This window comes from Bombina bombina, chromosome 4 (assembly GCF_027579735.1).
Source record: "Bombina bombina isolate aBomBom1 chromosome 4, aBomBom1.pri, whole genome shotgun sequence".
NCBI lineage: Eukaryota > Metazoa > Chordata > Amphibia > Anura > Bombinatoridae > Bombina > Bombina bombina.
In genome coordinates this window covers 810,881,298-810,904,229 of record NC_069502.1, presented here as the reverse complement: position 1 = coordinate 810,904,229, position 22,932 = coordinate 810,881,298, and the positions used below count along the sequence as shown (strand labels likewise).

The following is a 22,932-nucleotide window of genomic DNA, read 5'->3' as shown; positions in this document are numbered from 1 at the left end:
GATTATGTCTCCTTTATGCTTCCTGAAGTGATTTAAGGCAATTGACCTCTTAGTGGGTGAATTAAGGCCCCTGCAGTTTTGTGATAAAAGTTTAAGTTGGTGTGAGGACATATTTAATGTTGATAGATAGTGTAGTGTTGTAGAGGCGACTGAAATAGAGTGAGGGGTACCTTATAAAGAAGCAGAGTAGTCCCGTCGACAAGATGAGGTGGTCAAGGGCGTCATGTGAAAGCGTGTGGGTTACATCGTGAGTCATGGAGTTCTTCTGAACCCCATCAATGATTTTATTCTTTGTGTGTACATGGCAGACCCGGACTGATTGGCATAAGCAAACTTCTGTATCTGTGGTGACAAAACTTATTATTGTACATGCAGTAACAAACATAATAAACAAAACAGTGACTAACAAGAAACGAAAAACAAGGAACAAACATTGAGCCAGGCTACAGATCACCCTGACTGTGTGGGGGAAAATGAACATGAAACCGAACACAGTTTAGCTAGGGAGTGCTTGAAACATTCATATAATATATGGTATAGCCTATATCTATGCATTAACCCTAGAGTATACTACGTTTCTTCATATAGTAGCTTTGCAAACCTCCTAATAGGTTAAATAGAGAGTACATATTCAAACGATCAGTCTGTAAATAGTATAGCCAGTTTAAACTATAACTAATGATAACTTCAGTATAAACTGTGAAGTTATGTCAAAATTATTCAAGAGGTTGTCTCACAAAGTCCCAGAGGGACTCTCCAATGGGTTGCTTGTACTCCTTCAAGTGTCCTTCATGAAAGATGAAGAAGGTGTGGGTGGAATTCTCTGTCTCTTTCTGTTAACCCTCTGCCATTGTGAGCGTTGAGGTTGAGGTGGGTGGGAATCATCCATAGGTGGTGGATTCTTGTCGCTGCATCTTGGCATATTAGGGGTTGGTATGCGTAGAGCTGTGCAGAACTCTTCCAAGTCTCCCGGGTCTTTATATATGATTATTTTGTTATCTTTATTGACTCTGATACTAAATGGGTAACCCCACCGGTATTGGATGGCGTGGTCATGCAAATGTTCTGTTAAGTATTTTGCCTCTCTTCTGTTGGCAAGGGTTACCGGGCTCAGGTCCGCATATATCTGAATTTGCTTCCCTTCAAAAGTAATTGGGGAGATTTTCCTGGCTGCTTGAGCTATCACCTCCTTGTCCTGGTATTTGTGAAATTTTAAAACAATGTCTCTGGGAGGTTCCGAATCTTTTGGTCTAGGCCTCAAGGCCCTGTGGGCCCTATCTAGTTGAAGAGGCAAGGAAGTGGAGTCATTCGTCAGGAACTTGAACAAATTCTGCAGGTATTGAGGTATATGCTCTCCTGTAATATTCTCTGGCACTCCTCTGATTCGCAGGTTTTGCCTCCTTCCTCTGTTATCCAGGTCTTCAAGCTGGCTTTTAAGCTGTTGCAGTTGGATGTCATGAATGGAGAGACATCGGGAGTGTTCATCTATAGTGTTATTAGTATCATTAGCCTGCTCCTCTAAGTATTCCATTCTTTCGCCAAGCTCTGCTATTTCTTTTTTGACTTCTGCAAGTCCTTCCTTTAGAATTTTCCCCACATGCTGGATCAATGCGGTGAAGTCCTCCTTAGTTGGTAAAGAATTGATATCAGCTTTAGTAAGTGGAGCGTTATGGCCATCTGGATTCTCGACAGGGTTCACACTCATAGTGAGTTCTTCTTGTTCAGATTCTGTCTCTAGGCCTTGTGATGGGCTTAATGCCTTAAAATAAGTATTAAGTTTGGACACCGTGTTAGAAGGTGTTTTCGGCATTTTATCCCCTTTTAATTGTCTTCTGGCAGCCATGTGGGATGATGTCTGAAGCGTTAAGGTATAGGTAAAAGAGTTACTTTTGCTTAGTAGGTTTGATGTCTGTGGCGTGTGAGCCGGATACGTATTGCAGTAAGTGCAGCACTGCACGAGGGATTATTGGCTGTTTTGGCCCTTAGGCTCTGCAGTATATGAAGCTCGTTAGGAAAGCTTGTAAGTCGTAAGTCCTATTGGCTCTCACTAGTATTGGGGCTAGCAAATGTTGTTATTATATGGCTGTATTCCGATGCTGTAATTTAGGCAAACATGCGTAGGCGACTAGACTCCTCTGTTGTATGTGCGCAATGCGCGTGCTTTTTAGTGAGGCCTGCAGTAGCTGTTTATATATTGCTATTTATTTTGTTTTGTTTCCCAGCGTCTTAATAGGATATGTTATGCCCGGTGCGGTGGGTGCTTAATTACCTCAGTGAGGATCTCATCTGCAGCGATCCGCCCGGTAATCGTTGTTTTGAGGCCCAGACCGGCTGATGTCGGAACTTCCCGTTAGTTTCTGTGAACTTGTTCTTAGGGCCGACGCTGAGTCCCAAATGTAGCTTAAGCTATGCCACTAGCAGACGTGCTGGATATAGGAGCTAGTTTGAGTATGTTTCTCTCAGTCTGGCATACTTTAAAGGTGCTCCCTAGCTTCACTTAACACGGAGCTCTGTTTAGTTGCGACCGTCCATGGCGGCAGTCGGCTCCGCCCCCCCATTCTAATGTTTAATATGCATAGGAATTTTTCAAGGTTGTAAAGGAGATTTATGATCACTGTTGCACAGCAAGCTTTGCAGGATATATGATGCAGCCACTGTATTCAGCAGGTTCAAAAGCAGTACAAAGTTGTCATCCATTCCCTCGCTATTCCCCCCCCCCCCTTCTTAGAGCATTGCAGATTGATAAATATAATGTGTGCCCAGGTTATCAGGCATAGCTCATCGGATAAACATTTTCAACATTGATCCAAACTTTGATTACCATAAATCATGCTTCATCTGTCAGCGCTAAGTAAGCTTGTTACAATAGCTCTGACATAAGAGGGAATAACAAGCTTGAGGGGCGGCGCATGCGCAATGCGCTACAGGGAGTAATAACAGACTGGCCGCACTTCCAGAAAATATTCTAAGGGGCTTAGGTAATGTACTTTGTAAACAGACATTAAAAAAAACATTTATAAATACAGACAATGATTTACACAGAAAGTTCAGCACTACCATACTTAACGTCCTGCTATTTATGTTTAAAAATGTATTACTTTCTCCAACATAGGTGTGTCCGGTCCACGGCGTCATCCTTACTTGTGGGATATTCTCTTCCCCAACAGGAAATGGCAAAGAGCCCAGCAAAGCTGGTCACATGATCCCTCCTAGGCTCCGCCTACCCCAGTCATTCTCTTTGCCGTTGTACAGGCAACATCTCCACGGAGATGGCTTAGAGTTTTTTAGTGTTTAACTGTAGTTTTTATTATTCAATCAAGAGTTTGTTATTTTGAAATAGTGCTGGTATGTACTATTTACTCAGAAACAGAAAAGAGATGAAGATTTCTGTTTGTATGAGGAAAATGATTTTAGCAACCGTCACTAAAATCCATGGCTGTTCCACACAGGACTGTTGAGAGCAATTAACTTCAGTTGGGGGAACAGTGTGCAGTCTCTTGCTGCTTGAGGTATGACACATTCTAACAAGACGATGTAATGCTGGAAGCTGTCATTTTCCCTATGGGATCCGGTAAGCCATGTTTATTACGATTGTAAATAAGGGCTTCACATGGGCTTATTAAGACTGTAGACTTTTTCTGGGCTAAATCGATTCATTATTAACACATATTTAGCCTTGAGGAATCATTTTATTTGGGTATTTTGATATAATAATATCGGCAGGCACTGTTTTAGACACCTTATTCTTTAGGGGCTTTCCCAAAGCATAGGCAGAGTCTCATTTTCGCGCCGGTGTTGCGCACTTGTTTTTGAGAGGCATGGCATGCAGTCGCATGTGAGAGGAGCTCTGATACTTAGAAAAGACTTTCTGAAGGCGTCATTTGGTATCGTATTCCCCTTTGGGCTTGGTTGGGTCTCAGCAAAGCAGATACCAGGGACTGTAAAGGGGTTAAAGTTAAAAACGGCTCCGGTTCCGTTATTTTAAGGGTTAAAGCTTCCAAATTTGGTGTGCAATACTTTTAAGGCTTTAAGACACTGTGGTGAAAATTTGGTGAATTTTGAACAATTCCTTCATGTTTTTTCGCAATTGCAGTAATAAAGTGTGTTCAGTTTAAAATTTAAAGTGACAGTAACGGTTTTATTTTAAAACGTTTTTTGTACTTTGTTATCAAGTTTATGCCTGTTTAACATGTCTGAACTACCAGATAGACTGTGTTCTGAATGTGGGGAAGCCAGAATTCCTATTCATTTAAATAAATGTGATTTATGTGACAATGACAATGATGCCCAAGATGATTCCTCAAGTGAGGGGAGTAAGCATGGTACTGCATCATTCCCTCCTTCGTCTACACGAGTCTTGCCCACTCAGGAGGCCCCTAGTACATCTAGCGCGCCAATACTCCTTACTATGCAACAATTAACGGCTGTAATGGACAATTCTGTCAAAAACATTTTAGCCAAAATGAACACTTATCAGCGTAAGCGCGACTGCTCTGTTTTAGATACTGTAGAGCATGACGACGCTAATAATAATGTTTCTGAAGGGCCCCTAACCCAGTCTGATGGGGCCAGGGAGGTTTTGTCTGAGGGAGAAATTACTGATTCAGGGAACATTTCTCAACAAGCTGAACCTGATGTGATTACATTTAAATTTAAGTTGGAACATCTCCGCATTCTGCTTAAGGAGGTATTATCCACTCTGGATGATTGTGACAAGTTGGTCATCCCAGAGAAACTATGTAAAATGGACAAGTTCCTAGAGGTGCCGGGGCTCCCAGAAGCTTTTCCTATACCCAAGCGGGTGGCGGACATTGTTAATAAAGAATGGGAAAGGCCCGGTATTCCTTTCGTCCCTCCCCCCATATTTAAAAAATTGTTTCCTATGGTCGACCCCAGAAAGGACTTATGGCAGACAGTCCCCAAGGTCGAGGGAGCGGTTTCCACTTTAAACAAACGCACCACTATACCCATAGAGGATAGTTGTGCTTTCAAAGATCCTATGGATAAAAAATTAGAAGGTTTGCTTAAAAAGATGTTTGTTCAGCAGGGTTACCTTCTACAACCAATTTCATGCGTTGTCCCTGTCGCTACAGCCGCATGTTTCTGGTTCGATGAGCTGATAAAGGCGGTCGATAGTGATTCTCCTCCTTATGAGGAGATTATGGACAGAATCAATGCTCTCAAATTGGCTAATTCTTTTACCCTAGACGCCACTTTGCAATTGGCTAGATTAGCGGCTAAGAATTCTGGGTTTGCTATTGTGGCGCGCAGAGCGCTTTGGTTGAAATCTTGGTCGGCTGATGCGTCTTCCAAGAACAAGCTACTTAACATTCCTTTCAAGGGGAAAACGCTGTTTGGCCCTGACTTGAAAGAGATTATCTCTGATATCACTGGGGGTAAGGGCCACGCCCTTCCTCAGGATCGGCCTTTCAAGACAAAAAATAAACCTAATTTTCGTCCCTTTCGTAGAAACGGACCAGCCCAAAGTGCTACGTCCTCTAAGCAAGAGGGTAATACTTCTCAAGCCAAGCCAGCTTGGAGACCAATGCAAGGCTGGAACAAGGGAAAACAGGCCAAGAAACCTGCCACTGCTACCAAGACAGCATGAAATGTTGGCCCCCGATCCGGGACCGGATCTGGTGGGGGGCAGACTCTCTCTCTTCGCTCAGGCTTGGGCAAGAGATGTTCTGGATCCTTGGGCACTAGAAATAGTCTCCCAAGGTTATCTTCTGGAATTCAAGGGGCTTCCCCCAAGGGGGAGGTTCCACAGGTCTCAGTTGTCTTCAGACCACATAAAAAGACAGGCATTCTTACATTGTGTAGAAGACCTGTTAAAAATGGGAGTGATTCATCCTGTTCCATTAAGAGAACAAGGGATGGGGTTCTACTCCAATCTGTTCATAGTTCCCAAAAAAGAGGGAACGTTCAGACCAATCTTAGATCTCAAGATCTTAAACAAGTTTCTCAAGGTTCCATCGTTCAAGATGGAAACCATTCGAACTATTCTTCCTTCCATCCAGGAAGGTCAATTCATGACCACGGTGGATTTAAAGGATGCGTATCTACATATTCCTATCCACAAGGAACATCATCGGTTCCTAAGGTTCGCATTCCTGGACAAGCATTACCAGTTCGTGGCGCTTCCTTTCGGATTAGCCACTGCTCCAAGGATTTTCACAAAGGTACTAGGGTCCCTTCTAGCTGTGCTAAGACCAAGGGGCATTGCTGTAGTACCTTACTTGGACGACATTCTAATTCAAGCGTCGTCCCTTACTCAAGCAAAGGCTCACACGGACATAGTCCTGGCCTTTCTCAGATCTCACGGATGGAAAGTGAACGTGGAAAAGAGTTCTCTATCTCCGTCAACAAGGGTTCCCTTCTTGGGAACAATAATAGACTCCTTAGAAATGAGGATATTTCTGACAGAGGCCAGAAAAACAAAGCTTTTAGACTCTTGTCGGATACTTCATTCCGTTCCTCTTCCTTCCATAGCTCAGTGCATGGAAGTGATCGGGTTGATGGTAGCGGCAATGGACATAGTTCCTTTTGCACGCATTCATCTAAGACCATTACAACTGTGCATGCTCAGTCAGTGGAATGGGGACTATACAGACTTGTCTCCGAAGATACAAGTAAATCAGAAGACCAGAGACTCACTCCGTTGGTGGCTGTCCCTGGACAACCTGTCACGAGGGATGACATTCCGCAGACCAGAGTGGGTCATTGTCACGACCGACGCCAGTCTGATGGGCTGGGGCGCGGTCTGGGGATCCCTGAAAGCTCAGGGTCTTTGGTCTCGGGAAGAATCTCTTCTACCGATAAATATTCTGGAACTGAGAGCGATATTCAATGCTCTCAAGGCTTGGCCTCAGCTAGCGAGGGCCAAGTTCATACGGTTTCAATCAGACAACATGACAACTGTTGCGTACATCAACCATCAGGGGGGAACAAGGAGTTCCCTGGCGATGGAAGAAGTGACCAAAATCATTCTATGGGCGGAGTCTCACTCCTGCCACCTGTCTGCTATCCACATCCCAGGAGTGGAAAATTGGGAAGCGGATTTTCTGAGTCGTCAGACATTGCATCCGGGGGAGTGGGAACTCCATCCGGAAATCTTTGCCCAAGTCACTCAGCTGTGGGGCATTCCAGACATGGATCTGATGGCCTCTCGTCAGAACTTCAAAGTTCCTTGCTACGGGTCCAGATCCAGGGATCCCAAGGCGGCTCTAGTGGATGCACTAGTAGCACCTTGGACCTTCAAACTAGCTTATGTGTTCCCGCCATTTCCTCTCATCCCCAGGCTGGTAGCCAGGATCAATCAGGAGAGGGCGTCGGTGATCTTGATAGCTCCTGCGTGGCCACGCAGGACTTGGTATGCAGATCTGGTGAATATGTCATTGGCTCCACCTTGGAAGCTACCTTTGAGACGAGACCTTCTTGTTCAGGGTCCGTTCGAACATCCGAACCTGGTTTCACTCCAGCTGACTGCTTGGAGATTGAACGCTTGATCCTATCGAAGCGAGGGTTCTCAGATTCTGTTATCGATACTCTGGTTCAGGCCAGAAAGCCTGTAACTAGAAAGATTTACCACAAAATTTGGAAAAAATATATCTGTTGGTGTGAATCTAAAGGATTCCCTTGGGATAAGGTTAAGATTCCTAAGATTCTATCCTTCCTTCAAGAAGGATTGGAAAAAGGATTGTCTGCAAGTTCCCTGAAGGGACAGATTTCTGCCTTGTCTGTGTTACTTCACAAAAAGCTGGCAGCTGTGCCAGATGTTCAAGCCTTTGTTCAGGCTCTGGTTAGAATTAAGCCTGTTTACAAACCTTTGACTCCTCCTTGGAGTCTCAATTTAGTTCTTTCAGTTCTTCAGGGGGTTCCGTTTGAACCCTTACATTCCGTTGATATTAAGTTATTATCTTGGAAAGTTTTGTTTTTAGTTGCAATTTCTTCTGCTAGAAGAGTTTCAGAATTATCTGCTCTGCAGTGTTCTCCTCCTTATCTGGTGTTCCATGCAGATAAGGTGGTTTTACGTACTAAACCTGGTTTTCTTCCAAAAGTTGTTTCTAACAAAAACATTAACCAGGAGATTATCGTACCTTCTCTGTGTCCGAAACCAGTTTCAAAGAAGGAACGTTTGTTGCACAATTTGGATGTTGTTCGCGCTCTAAAATTCTATTTAGATGCTACAAAGGATTTTAGACAAACATCTTCCTTGTTTGTTGTTTATTCCGGTAAAAGGAGAGGTCAAAAAGCAACTTCTACCTCTCTCTCTTTTTGGATTAAAAGCATCATCAGATTGGCTTACGAGACTGCCGGACGGCAGCCTCCCGAAAGAATCACAGCTCATTCCACTAGGGCTGTGGCTTCCACATGGGCCTTCAAGAACGAGGCTTCTGTTGATCAGATATGTAGGGCAGCGACTTGGTCTTCACTGCACACTTTTACCAAATTTTACAAGTTTGATACTTTTGCTTCTTCTGAGGCTATTTTTGGGAGAAAGGTTTTGCAAGCCGTGGTGCCTTCCATTTAGGTGACCTGATTTGCTCCCTCCCTTCATCCGTGTCCTAAAGCTTTGGTATTGGTTCCCACAAGTAAGGATGACGCCGTGGACCGGACACACCTATGTTGGAGAAAACAGAATTTATGTTTACCTGATAAATTACTTTCTCCAACGGTGTGTCCGGTCCACGGCCCGCCCTGGTTTTTTTAATCAGGTCTGATAATTTATTTTCTTTAACTACAGTCACCACGGTACCATATGGTTTCTCCTATGCTAATATTCCTCCTTAACGTCGGTCGAATGACTGGGGTAGGCGGAGCCTAGGAGGGATCATGTGACCAGCTTTGCTGGGCTCTTTGCCATTTCCTGTTGGGGAAGAGAATATCCCACAAGTAAGGATGACGCCGTGGACCGGACACACCGTTGGAGAAAGTAATTTATCAGGTAAACATAAATTCTGTTTTTTGGGTGAACTGTCCCTTTAAGTTAACTGTGGAAGTTTGATGTTATTTTGCATATTTGGCAAGAGTTAATATCCTTTATGGTTTTACCAGTATTGGGGTCTCTTTGAAGGAACAATGTACTGTAAAATTTGTTTCTCATTAATGTGTTCCCAATTACATATTATCATGGTAGCTGAGTATATAGTGTATGGAAACCTGTTCATTTAGTTTTTTTATAGATATGAAATAGCTATTTTTGCTGATTGAAACCTCAAACTATTTTTCTCAAGAGCAAAACTACAGTATATAAATGGATTAAGCCTGCAGAAATAGCAGACCCTTATAATCTTATATTTCTCTCTATACATTAATGCTTCCTTATCGATCTGTTTTTACACAATGGCCAGAGACAGAAATTGAAAAGGACAATGTTGTTGCATATCTCTTCCAGACCCTACCGGGAACTTTATTGATGTTTGCTGACTCTTGTTTACATAGAGAATACTAAAGTATTCATATTTTTAGTATAGGTGGTGATTTAAACAGGAAAAAACAAATAATTTAAATGATAAAATAAAGGTAAAGTAGTTGTTTATTTTCAATTTTATACACTCCAGTGTGTAACGCAGATCACAGGGAACATATTAAAATGAATCACAATTACAGCACAAAGTCCATTTAAGCCTACAGAAGAGACTACAGAAATTGTAAAGAGTGATTTATTTATTTATTCTGTTTTTTCCAGGTGAAAACGATGCTAAGATTTCATGTAACACGGAACAAACAGATCAGTGGCTAAGAAACATAACAGAAGCTGCGGAGCAGGAAATTTGTGCCAATATAAGTACAAGTGAGTGTACTAGTGTGACTTGTCTGAGGGATGCAGGTGAGTGTAAGTGTGTGACATTCTGATGACTAAAATACGACTAAAACTAAAATGGCATTTTAGTCAAAAGACTATGACTAAAACTAAATCAAAATTTGCTGACAAAAACATTTTATGCAAGGTGTTATAATCATTCCATATCCAATTACTGCTCTTTTGTAAAATTTACGAAACTTAATTTTATTAAATTTTAAGATAAATAAAGACATGTTATATACCACAACAATTAAATCTGTTAAATCTGTATTGCATGTTCAAACCTTAATACCATAAATAAAAACAGGTTAATAAACCTTTACTCCAGAAGTTTATAATGAGTTTGGAAGTTCTAGAGAAGTGCTAATGTCGTTGTCAAATTTTTTTAGAATCTGTGAATAATCCTTATTTTAATTATTAACAGAGAACTGTTAAAGTTTTTATATTGGGTAATTTGTTCAATACAGCCAATACAGTTTACAGTTTTTTATATATATATATATATATATATTTTAAACTTGCACTTTTGTTTGTTTATGAAACTTGGTTTTATTTAATTTTAAGTTTAATAAAGATGTTGCATATCTCAATGGCTAAATCTATGTCTGTATTGCATGTTTAAACCTTAATACCATAAATATTAACAGGTGTTATGTTTACTCCTGGAGTATATAATCAGTTTGCAAATTATAGAGAAATGCTTAAATAATGCATTACACTTTAACTACACACCTTAGATTTTAGTCGACTAAAATCTACTGGAGATTTAGTCGACTAAAATCTACTGGAGATTCAGTCGACTAAAACTAGACTAAAACTAAAACAATTTAGATGACTAAAATACGACTAAAACTAAAATGGCATTTTAGTCAAAAGACTAAAACTAAGACTAAATCAAAATTTGTCGTCAAAATTAACACTGCTGCATGTGTCCATAAACAGCAAATCACAACTGTGTTGCAAATCTCCACATTTATTAGGTTGTACATTAAAGTGCCCTTAAAATGATCTGTTTGTGTATAACACTGAATGAGTAAAGTATATGGAAGCACCTTCAGTATTTGTTGCGTTGAGCTAAACTCTCATGTTTCTTCCAATCTCCTGCACTGTTGATGTTCACCCATTTTCCGGTTCCACATCACATGACCAGAACTTAATATTCCCCAAACGCAGATTCATAATAAATAAAGTTTACAGAGCAGCACCAACATTTAGATTTTGAAAACACTGTGGACAATTACTGCACTCTGGAACAAAGCTGTTAAATTTTAGCATAATTCTCCCTGGGTAGTGAGCATATGATGACTACGGTACTTGCTACAAAATAGACATTATTGTATCTGAACTTCTCACCTCTGTATTTGTGCATTCAACGTCTTTATTTCTGCTGTCAAGCAGGCTGTGAGAATTTGTTTTGTAGCAAGTACCTTAGCCATCATATGCTCACTCAAGGTAAATAAAGAAAGACAGACAAAGAAAGAAAGACAGGAGCACCAGTGGATGTGTGGATCAGCGTTTTATTCACCATAAACGCTGCAATAAAAGCACTCGAAAACATATGTCAATTTGTGAAGTGCTTCAAAAAATGAAATGAACTCCGTATTTGCTGACAGCAGCTGATTGCTCAATGGGATGTAAAGGTGGTTGAACAGCTGACGCGTTTCGGCAGTGTTGCCGTAGTCTTAGCTGAGTAAAACTTAAAAACAAGCGCCCTTTTTCAAGGGCTAACCTTCCTCCCATTGGGCAATCCGTTGAGCCAATCAGGACTATCAATAATTGAGACTATCAATAATTAACAGCTGCTAGTACTGTTTAAACCTCCGTGTTACTCCTTGTACCCAGATGTTATTAATACTTTATACAATACGATACAAATATTCTTTAAACAGAACAGAACAAATATGCCTAATTCCCTGTATATATAAAAATGGAAACCAAAAATGCACATATATCTTTAACTACAAGGCAGTAGAAATATCAGTAAAAAACATAAATACATAGGAATAAACTCCTGTCTAATATTTAGCGTAAACCATATGTTGTATATGTGCACCTGCTAAATCAGGATTACTCTTTTTCCCTTTTCTACATGAATGTGTTAAATGCACTCTAGCTATACTATAATCTATTTTATTTCATTTATTGTAGTAATGGGAATATACTGTCTAATACTTCGCTGAAAGAACCATTATATACACCCTTTAAGATGTGTATTTGAAGAACTATTTAACCTCTTGCGCCCCATTCAATATCAATAGTATCAATAGTAATGGGACTCTTGTGGTCCCTCTCAGTACCAATAATTTATCAAGTCATAGGCTGAGTTTAGTCCTGAAGGTGTCCTGGTCTTCAATTTGAAAATCCAGAACACCTCCTGTCTACCTAGGGCTTTCTCCCTATCCCCCCCTCTAGATGGCAATGGTACATATTCAATGGCTTTCCACCTGAAACTCTCTGTGCTTTTTGAATGTTCAAGTGCGAAATGCTGCACTAGTGGTGTACTTGATTTTCCTGCTCTGATGGTAGAGAGATGCTCCCTAATCCGCGACCTGATCTCGCGTGTAGTTAACCCTACATATTGAACCTTGCATAAAATGCAGGTAACTAAGTATATCACATATTTGGACCTGCACGTGATGCATGTTTTTATTTCAAATTGTTGGCCTGTGACGGTGGACTGAAATGATTCCCCACATTCAACTTTCTCACAGGCCACACAATCTCTGTAGTTGCACCTGTGCATGCCTTTTATCACTAGCCATGCCGACCCCCCTGGGGGGCTTGTTTTGACCCTAGTGGGCGCTACTGAATTCCCAATGGTTTTGTTTCTCCTGTAGGAGAACTGACAACCCAAGCTGGATATGTTTGTTAAATCATCATCTGCAGAGAGCATTTTAAAGTGCTCTCTGATGATGTTACAGATCCTTGGATATTCTACTGAATAGTCTGTGAGAAATGTCATTCCTTGTTTAAAGGCTTTACTTTCTCTACTCTCTTTAGATTTTAATGTGAGTAAGCTGTCCCTATCCAGGGTCCTGACTGACTCTTGGGCGTTCTTTATTGTTATATGCGAATAACCCCTGTCTTTCAACCTTGCGGCCAATGCACCACTCTCTCTCTCAAAATCTCTTGAGAGGCTGCAGTTTCTTTTCACCCTCATAAATTGCCCTTTAGCCACTGCTTTGAAGAGGTTCTGAGGGTGACAGCTCCTGGCGTGTAGTAGAGTATTGCCCGTAATGGGCTTTCTGTAAATAGTGGACATCACTTTTTCGCCTGTCTTTCCAATTAGAGTTACATCAAGATAATTGATGTTCGTCTCCCCAACCTCAAAGGTGAATTCTATCCCCTTGTCATTATTGTTGAGGTATTCAATGAACCCGGGGATATTGGTTAAACCCCCCCTCCACACAAAGAGAAGGTCATCAATGAACCTCTTGTAAAATATTATATCCTTTCGGTGTGGATTTCTTTCTCCAAATATGTGGTCCTCCTCCCACCAACCCATGAATAGGTTGGCGTAGGAGGGGGCAAACTTGGCCCCCATTGCCGTGCCACATATCTGGAGAAAGAAAAGGCCATTGAACTCAAAAAAGTTGTGGGTGAGTAAAAACTTGGTTACTCTTCCCACAAATTCACACAACGACAAGTCATTCCCATGGTACTTCCTCATGAAATACTCTACAGCCAGTAGTCCCTGCTCATGTGGAATTGATGAGTACAGGGACTTCACGTCTACTGTGATCCAAACATACTCATCCTTCCAGTCTATCCTGGACACCAGATTCAAAATGTGTTTTGTGTCCAGGACAAAACTGGAGAGTTGTTTGATCATGGGCTGTAGAATTGCATCAAGCCACTCAGAAAGAGGCTCGAGGAGAGATCCAATGCCACTGACTATGGGTCTCCCTCTTACCTCTGTGAGTGACTTGTGCACTTTGGGAAGATGATTAAACACTGGTGTTTTTGGACATTCAACATATAGAAAATCACCAGTGTTTTTGTCAAATATGCCAATCTCAAGACCATCATCTATGAGGTCACTTAATTGTCGCTGGAATATTTTAGTGGGGTTAGCATCCAGTGCTCTATACTCATGTGTGTTGGAAAGCTGTCTTAGTGCTTCTTGATTGAAGTCACTGGTGTCCATGATCACAATGGATCCACCCTTATCCGCAGACCTAATTACTATCTTGTCATTCCTACTTAAACTTTGTAGGGCTTGTCTTTCTAAAAAGTTGATATTGGGTCTGTGGACCTTTTCTTGATAGTACAGATTGGTTAAGTCCCTTTCTATTCTGGAGTGGAACTTTTCTATTATAGTACCCCTATCCTGGATCGGGTAAAACTTGGACGGTTTTTTGAACTTCGGAATAACAGTGTGAGTAGTGGATCTGTATGACCCTTCCTCTATTAGTAGAGATTCCAGTGTTCTTATATCACACTGTTCTCCAAAGTCCAAAAATTCCTCATTAGAATCAGTTACTCCTAATGTGTGAATGCGTGCAGGTTCCATAATTGATGTATCCTCATATGTCTTACGAGCAAAATGTTTATAAAGTGTGAGTTTCCTTACCAGTTTGTTTACATCAAGAAGTGTGTTAAATAAATTAAAGCTGGCGGTAGGAACAAAGCCTAATCCTAACTCCAACACCCTGGTTTCATGTGTATTCAGCTCATATGAGGACAAATTAACTATACTCATTGTAGCTATGTTGTCTACTTTTTCTTCCGGGTGTATCTGCCTTTCTGAGAATCTCCTGTATCTTGCCCCCCCACGTCTTTTTTTGCTGGGGGGGCAATCGAAAAAACCTGGTTGGCTTGTGCCCTCTCTGTGTTAGTAACTGTGTATGCCGTATCACCATTAGTAATCCCTGTTTTATGTAAATTATATTTTGAATAGGCATATGGTTTGGCATTTTTTAGAATGGGAGCCACTTGTGTGGTTATTTCCCTCTGCCCACTCAATTGTGGAATGTTTCCCTGAGCTGCGGGGACGGTATTACTACTTAGGGGATAAGGGGTGTAATTACTATCAGTGTCTTCCCCTCCAGATCCTGAACTTTCCCCCTGTGAATCAGTGTCAGTCTCTGTAAAGTGAATTCTACGGTGTCCTCTTCCACCTCTGCCTCTATTTCTATGCCTGTTACCTCTCCTAGACCCACTACCTCCTCTGGTATTGAACTCTTTTCTCCTTGTGAATCGTTCTTTCCGATTCCAAATGTATACTAGATCATTATTGAAATCTGTCTGATCCCTTACAAATTTAGTATGTTTTCTCTCTAGTAAAATTTGTTTTGCTTCCGCTATAGTGTCATGTAGGATTTGGTCTAGGGTTGGGTAATCTGTATCCCCACTACGATTATTCAGCTCATTCTGAATTACTGATATCTTATCTGCTATGACCTTTAGCTGTGTGGTTTTGTACTGTATCAATAGCAGCATAAGTTTAGTTGAACATTCAGATAGTGTTGCATTCCACATTGTTATAAATTCCCTATCCTCTGTCAGAAACGTTGGGAACTTGCTTATGCGCAATCCCCTGGGAATGAGACCAAGTTCATTATACTTATTCAAAGTTATAATGTCCCATTTAAGTCTATTTTCTTTGATTAATAATTGCTCCACATCTTCAAAAAGAGCTGTTAGCGATAACTTGGTGGGATCAGTGGAAAATATAGCTTCAATTTCCCTAATATGTTCATCTCTTTCTGTAACAGTCATAAGAGAGTAAAAAGTACGTGTTTGCAGCTGTGAGCTGCTGTCAGTATTGGACATCTTATCACTCCCTTGGCTCACCCCTCTCGTGTGATGAAAAAAGCTCTACAAATAGTGAGGTAATGGAGCGGAACCCCACACTCCTGTAACGATATAACAAACAAAAGTTCCACACTGAAATAGAGCTTTACGTGCTGTCGACTTACCGCGTCCGGTCCTAGGGAGGGGTTTCTTCTGTGGTTGGTCTGCGGTCTGCAACCTGATCAGCGGGCGTCCGCAATCCGTATCCGTATGCCGATTTTCTTCTCCTCAGCCCCAAATTGAGCTCCTTGGTTTCATCGACAACAACCAGCTTGAACCCCCGCCCTCCTCAGACGCGTGCGGCTCCTCCTATTGGCTTGCGGCCTGTGACATCATCACCCGGTGAGTGCGCCATCCAATCCACGGGAGGGGGAGGGGAGGAGGCGCAATGCCTCAACTGTGCTCTCCGTAGGGATCCAATGATTCAAGGTAAATAAAGAAAGACAGGAGCAATTATTAATCAAAGAAAATAGACTTAAATGGGACATTATAACTTTGAATAAGTATAATGAACTTGGTCTCATTCCCAGGGGATTGCGCATAAGCAAGTTCCCAACGTTTCTGACAGAGGATAGGGAATTTATAACAATGTGGAATGCAACACTATCTGAATGTTCAACTAAACTTATGCTGCTATTGATACAGTACAAAACCACACAGCTAAAGGTCATAGCAGATAAGATATCAGTAATTCAGAATGAGCTGAATAATCGTAGTGGGGATACAGATTACCCAACCCTAGACCAAATCCTACATGACACTATAGCGGAAGCAAAACAAATTTTACTAGAGAGAAAACATACTAAATTTGTAAGGGATCAGACAGATTTCAATAATGATCTAGTATACATTTGGAATCGGAAAGAACGATTCACAAGGAGAAAAGAGTTCAATACCAGAGGAGGTAGTGGGTCTAGGAGAGGTAACAGGCATAGAAATAGAGGCAGAGGTGGAAGAGGACACCGTAGAATTCACTTTACAGAGACTGACACTGATTCACAGGGGGAAAGTTCAGGATCTGGAGGGGAAGACACTGATAGTAATTACACCCCTTATCCCCTAAGTAGTAATACCGTCCCCGCAGCTCAGGGAAACATTCCACAATTGAGTGGGCAGAGGGAAATAACCACACAAGTGGCTCCCATTCTAAAAAATGCCAAACCATATGCCTATTCAAAATATAATTTACATAAAACAGGGATTACTAATGGTGATACGGCATACACAGTTACTAACACAGAGAGGGCACAAGCCAACCAGGTTTTTTCGATTGCCCCCCCCAGCAAAAAAAGACGTGGGGGGGCAAGATACAGGAGATTCTCAGAAAGGCAGATACACCCGGAAGAAAAAGTAGACAACATAGCTACAATGAGTATAGTTAATTTGTCCTCATATGAGCTGAATACACATGAAACCAGGGTGTTGGAGTTAGGATTAGGCTTTGTTCCTACCGCCAGCTTTAATTTATTTAACACACTTCTTGATGTAAACAAACTGGTAAGGAAACTCACACTTTATAAACATTTTGCTCGTAAGACATATGAGGATACATCAATTATGGAACCTGCACGCATTCACACATTAGGAGTAACTGATTCTAATGAGGAATTTTTGGACTTTGGAGAACAGTGTGATATAAGAACACTGGAATCTCTACTAATAGAGGAAGGGTCATACAGATCCACTACTCACACTGTTATTCCGAAGTTCAAAAAACCGTCCAAGTTTTACCCGATCCAGGATAGGGGTACTATAATAGAAAAGTTCCACTCCAGAATAGAAAGGGACTTAACCAATCTGTACTATCAAGAAAAGGTCCACAGACCCAATATCAACTTTTTAGAAAGACAAGCCCTACAAAGTTTAAGTAGGAATGACAAGATAGTAATTAGGTCTGCGGATAAGGGTGGATCCATTGTGATCATGGACACCAGTGACTTCAATCAAGAAGCACTAAGACAGCTTTCCAACACACATGAGTATAGAGCACTGGATGCTAACCCCACTAAAATATTCCAGCGACAATTAAGTGACCTCATAGATGATGGTCTTGAGATTGGCATATTTGACAAAAACACTGGTGATTTTCTATATGTTGAATGTCCAAAAACACCAGTGTTTAATCATCTTCCCAAAGTGCACAAGTCACTCACAGAGGTAAGAGGGAGACCCATAGTCAGTGGCATTGGATCTCTCCTCGAGCCTCTTTCTGAGTGGCTTGATGCAATTCTACAGCCCATGATCAAACAACTCTCCAGTTTTGTCCTGGACACAAAACACATTTTGAATCTGGTGTCCAGGATAGACTGGAAGGATGAGTATGTTTGGATCACAGTAGACGTGAAGTCCCTGTACTCATCAATTCCACATGAGCAGGGACTACTGGCTGTAGAGTATTTCATGAGGAAGTACCATGGGAATGACTTGTCGTTGTGTGAATTTGTGGGAAGAGTAACCAAGTTTTTACTCACCCACAACTTTTTTGAGTTCAATGGCCTTTTCTTTCTCCAGATATGTGGCACGGCAATGGGGGCCAAGTTTGCCCCCTCCTACGCCAACCTATTCATGGGTTGGTGGGAGGAGGACCACATATTTGGAGAAAGAAATCCACACCGAAAGGATATAATATTTTACAAGAGGTTCATTGATGACCTTCTCTTTGTGTGGAGGGGGGGTTTAACCAATATCCCCGGGTTCATTGAATACCTCAACAATAATGACAAGGGGATAGAATTCACCTTTGAGGTTGGGGAGACGAACATCAATTATCTTGATGTAACTCTAATTGGAAAGACAGGCGAAAAAGTGATGTCCACTATTTACAGAAAGCCCATTACGGGCAATACTCTACTACACGCCAGGAGCTGTCACCCTCAGAACCTCTTCAAAGCAGTGGCTAAAGGGCAATTTATGAGGGTGAAAAGAAACTGCAGCCTCTCAAGAGATTTTGAGAGAGAGAGTGGTGCATTGGCCGCAAGGTTGAAAGACAGGGGTTATTCGCATATAACAATAAAGAACGCCCAAGAGTCAGTCAGGACCCTGGATAGGGACAGCTTACTCACATTAAAATCTAAAGAGAGTAGAGAAAGTAAAGCCTTTAAACAAGGAATGACATTTCTCACAGACTATTCAGTAGAATATCCAAGGATCTGTAACATCATCAGAGAGCACTTTAAAATTCTCTCTGCAGATGATGATTTAACAAACATATCCAGCTTGGGTTGTCAGTTCTCCTACAGGAGAAACAAAACCATTGGGAATTCAGTAGCGCCCACTAGGGTCAAAACAAGCCCCCCAGGGGGGTCGGCATGGCTAGTGATAAAAGGCATGCACAGGTGCAACTACAGAGATTGTGTGGCCTGTGAGAAAGTTGAATGTGGGGAATCATTTCAGTCCACCGTCACAGGCCAACAATTTGAAATAAAAACATGCATCACGTGCAGGTCCAAATATGTGATATACTTAGTTACCTGCATTTTATGCAAGGTTCAATATGTAGGGTTAACTACACGCGAGATCAGGTCGCGGATTAGGGAGCATCTCTCTACCATCAGAGCAGGAAAATCAAGTACACCACTAGTGCAGCATTTCGCACTTGAACATTCAAAAAGCACAGAGAGTTTCAGGTGGAAAGCCATTGAATATGTACCATTGCCATCTAGAGGGGGGGATAGGGAGAAAGCCCTAGGTAGACAGGAGGTGTTCTGGATTTTCAAATTGAAGACCAGGACACCTTCAGGACTAAACTCAGCCTATGACTTGATAAATTATTGGTACTGAGAGGGACCACAAGAGTCCCATTACTATTGATACTATTGATATTGAATGGGGCGCAAGAGGTTAAATAGTTCTTCAAATACACATCTTAAAGGGTGTATATAATGGTTCTTTCAGCGAAGTATTAGACAGTATATTCCCATTACTACAATAAATGAAATAAAATAGATTATAGTATAGCTAGAGTGCATTTAACACATTCATGTAGAAAAGGGAAAAAGAGTAATCCTGATTTAGCAGGTGCACATATACAACATATGGTTTACGCTAAATATTAGACAGGAGTTTATTCCTATGTATTTATGTTTTTTACTGATATTTCTACTGCCTTGTAGTTAAAGATATATGTGCATTTTTGGTTTCCATTTTTATATATACAGGGAATTAGGCATATTTGTTCTGTTCTGTTTAAAGAATATTTGTATCGTATTGTATAAAGTATTAATAACATCTGGGTACAAGGAGTAACACGGAGGTTTAAACAGTACTAGCAGCTGTTAATTATTGATAGTCTCAATTATTGATAGTCCTGATTGGCTCAACGGATTGCCCAATGGGAGGAAGGTTAGCCCTTGAAAAAGGGCGCTTGTTTTTAAGTTTTACTCAGCTAAGACTACGGCAACACTGCCGAAACGCGTCAGCTGTTCAACCACCTTTACATCCCATTGAGCAATCAGCTGCTGTCAGCAAATACGGAGTTCATTTCATTTTTTGAAGCACTTCACAAATTGACATATGTTTTCGAGTGCTTTTATTGCAGCGTTTATGGTGAATAAAACGCTGATCCACACATCCACTGGTGCTCCTGTCTTTCTTTATTTACCTTGAATCATTGGATCCCTACGGAGAGCACAGTTGAGGCATTGCGCCTCCTCCCCTCCCCCTCCCGTGGATTGGATGGCGCACTCACCGGGTGATGATGTCACAGGCCGCAAGCCAATAGGAGGAGCCGCACGCGTCTGAGGAGGGCGGGGGTTCAAGCTGGTTGTTGTCGATGAAACCAAGGAGCTCAATTTGGGGCTGAGGAGAAGAAAATCGGCATACGGATACGGATTGCGGACGCCCGCTGATCAGGTTGCAGACCGCAGACCAACCACAGAAGAAACCCCTCCCTAGGACCGGACGCGGTAAGTCGACAGCACGTAAAGCTCTATTTCAGTGTGGAACTTTTGTTTGTTATATCATATGCTCACTACCTAGTCTTGTGTATCATGTTTATTGTGTCAAGCAGGCTGTGAGAATCTGTTTTGTAGCAAGTACCTTAGCCATCATATGCTCACTACCTAGTCTTGTGTATCATGTTTCTGGTGTCAAGCAGGCTGTGAGAATCTGTTTTGTAGCAAGTACCTTAGCCATCATATGCTCACTACCTAGTCTTGTGTATCATGTTTCTGCTGTCAAGCAGGCTGTGAGAATTTGTTTTGTAGCAAGTACCTTAGCCATCATATGCTCACTACCTAGTCTTGTGTATCATGTTTCTGGTGTCAAGCAGGCTGTGAGAATCTGTTTTGTAGCAAGTACCTTAGCCATCATATGCTCACTACCTAGTCTTGTGTATCATGTTTCTGCTGTCAAGCAGGCTGTGAGTATCTGTTTTGTAGCAAGTACCTTAGCCATCATATGCTCACTACCTAGTCTTGTGTATTATGTGTCTGGTGTCAAGCAGGCTGTGAGAATTTGTTTTGTAGCAAGTAAATTAGCCATCATATGCTCACTACCTAGTCTTGTGTATCATGTTTCTGCTGTCAAGCAGGCTGTGAGTATCTGTTTTGTAGCAAGTACCTTAGCCATCATATGCTCACTACCTAGTCTTGTGTATCATGTTTCTGGTGTCAAGCAGGCTGTGAGAATCTGTTTTGTAGCAAGTACCTTAGCCATCATATGCTCACTACCTAGTCTTGTGTATCATGTTTCTGGTGTCAAGCAGGCTGTGAGAATCTGTTTTGTAGCAAGTACCTTAGCCATCATATGCTCACTACCTAGTCTTGTGTATCATGTTTCTGCTGTCAAGCAGGCTGTGAGAATTTGTTTTGTAGCAAGTACCTTAGCCATCATATGCTCACTGCCTAGTCTTGTGTATCATGTTTCTGGTGTCAAGCAGGCTGTGAGAATCTGTTTTGTAGCAAGTACCTTAGCCATCATATGCTCACTACCTAGTCTTGTGTATCATGTTTCTGCTGTCAAGCAGGCTGTGAGTATCTGTTTTGTAGCAAGTACCTTAGCCATCATATGCTCACTACCTAGTCTTGTGTATTATGTGTCTGGTGTCAAGCAGGCTGTGAGAATTTGTTTTGTAGCAAGTAAATTAGCCATCATATGCTCACTACCTAGTCTTGTGTATCATGTTTCTGGTGTCAAGCAGGCTGTGAGAATTTGTTTTTTAGCAAGTACCTTAGCCATCATATGCTCACTATCTAGTCTTGTGTATCATGTTTCTAGTGTCAAGCAGGCTGTGAGAATCTGTTTTGTAGCAAGTACCTTAGCCATCATATGCTCACTACCTAGTCTTGTGTATTATGTGTCTGGTGTCAAGCAAGCTGTGAGAATCTCTGTTTTGTAGCAAGTACCTTAGCCATCATATACTCACTACCTAGTCTTGTGTATCATGTTTCTGGTGACAATCAGGCTGTGAGAATTTGTTTTGTAGCAAGTACCTTAGCCATCATATGCTCGCTACCTAGTCTTGTGTATAATGTTTCTGCTGTCAAGCAGGCTGTGAGAATTTGTTTTGTAGCAAGTACCTTAGCCATCATATGCTCACTACCTAGTCTTGTGTATTATGTGTCTGGTGTCAAGCAGGCTGTGAGAATTTGTTTTGTAGCAAGTACCTTAGCCATCATATACTCACTACCTAGTCTTGTGTATCATGTTTCTGGTGTCAAGCAGGCTGTGAGAATTTCTGTTTTGTTGCAAATACCTTAGCCATCATATGCTCACTACCCAGTCTTGTGTATCATGTTTCTAGTGTCAAGCAGGCTGTGAGAATCTGTTTTGTAGCAAGTACCTTAGCCATCATATGCTCACTACCTAGTCTTGTGTATCATGTTTCTGCTGTCAAGCAGGCTGTGAGAATCTGTTTTGTAGCAAGTACCTTAGTCATCATATGCTCACTACCTAGTCTTGTGTATCAGGTTTCTGCTGTCAAGCAGGCTGTGAGAATCTGTTTTGTAGCAAGTACCTTAGCCATCATATGCTCACTACCTAGTCTTGTGTATCATGTTTCTGGTGTCAAGCAGGCTGTGAGAATCTCTGTTCTGTAGCAAGTACCTTAGCCGTCATTTGCTCACTACCTAGTCTTGTGTATCATGTTTCTAGTGTCAAGCAGGCTGTGAGAATCTGTTTTGTAGCAAGTACCTTAGCCATCATATGCTCACTACCTAGTCTTGTGTATTATGTGTCTGGTGTCAAGCAAGCTGTGAGAATCTCTGTTTTGTAGCAAGTACTTTAGCCATCATATACTCACTACCTAGTCTTGTGTATCATGTTTCTGGTGACAATCAGGCTGTGAGAATTTGTTTTGTAGCAAGTACCTTAGCCATCATATGCTCGCT

The 22,932-nt window shown here is 41.5% G+C and overlaps 1 protein-coding gene across 3 annotated transcripts in view; it reads left to right on the top strand.

Annotated features, from left to right (window-relative positions):
- LOC128657073 (oocyte zinc finger protein XlCOF7.1-like) overlaps nucleotides 1-22,932 on the top strand; it is a 176,132-nt gene that overhangs the window by 127,444 nt on the left and 25,756 nt on the right. For all 3 annotated transcript variants that reach the window (XM_053711304.1, XM_053711303.1, XM_053711305.1), the window contains exon 10: nucleotides 9,692-9,796. In XM_053711304.1, the coding sequence (XP_053567279.1) occupies nucleotides 9,692-9,796 (105 nt within the window). The remainder of the gene's footprint in view (nucleotides 1-9,691; nucleotides 9,797-22,932) is intronic.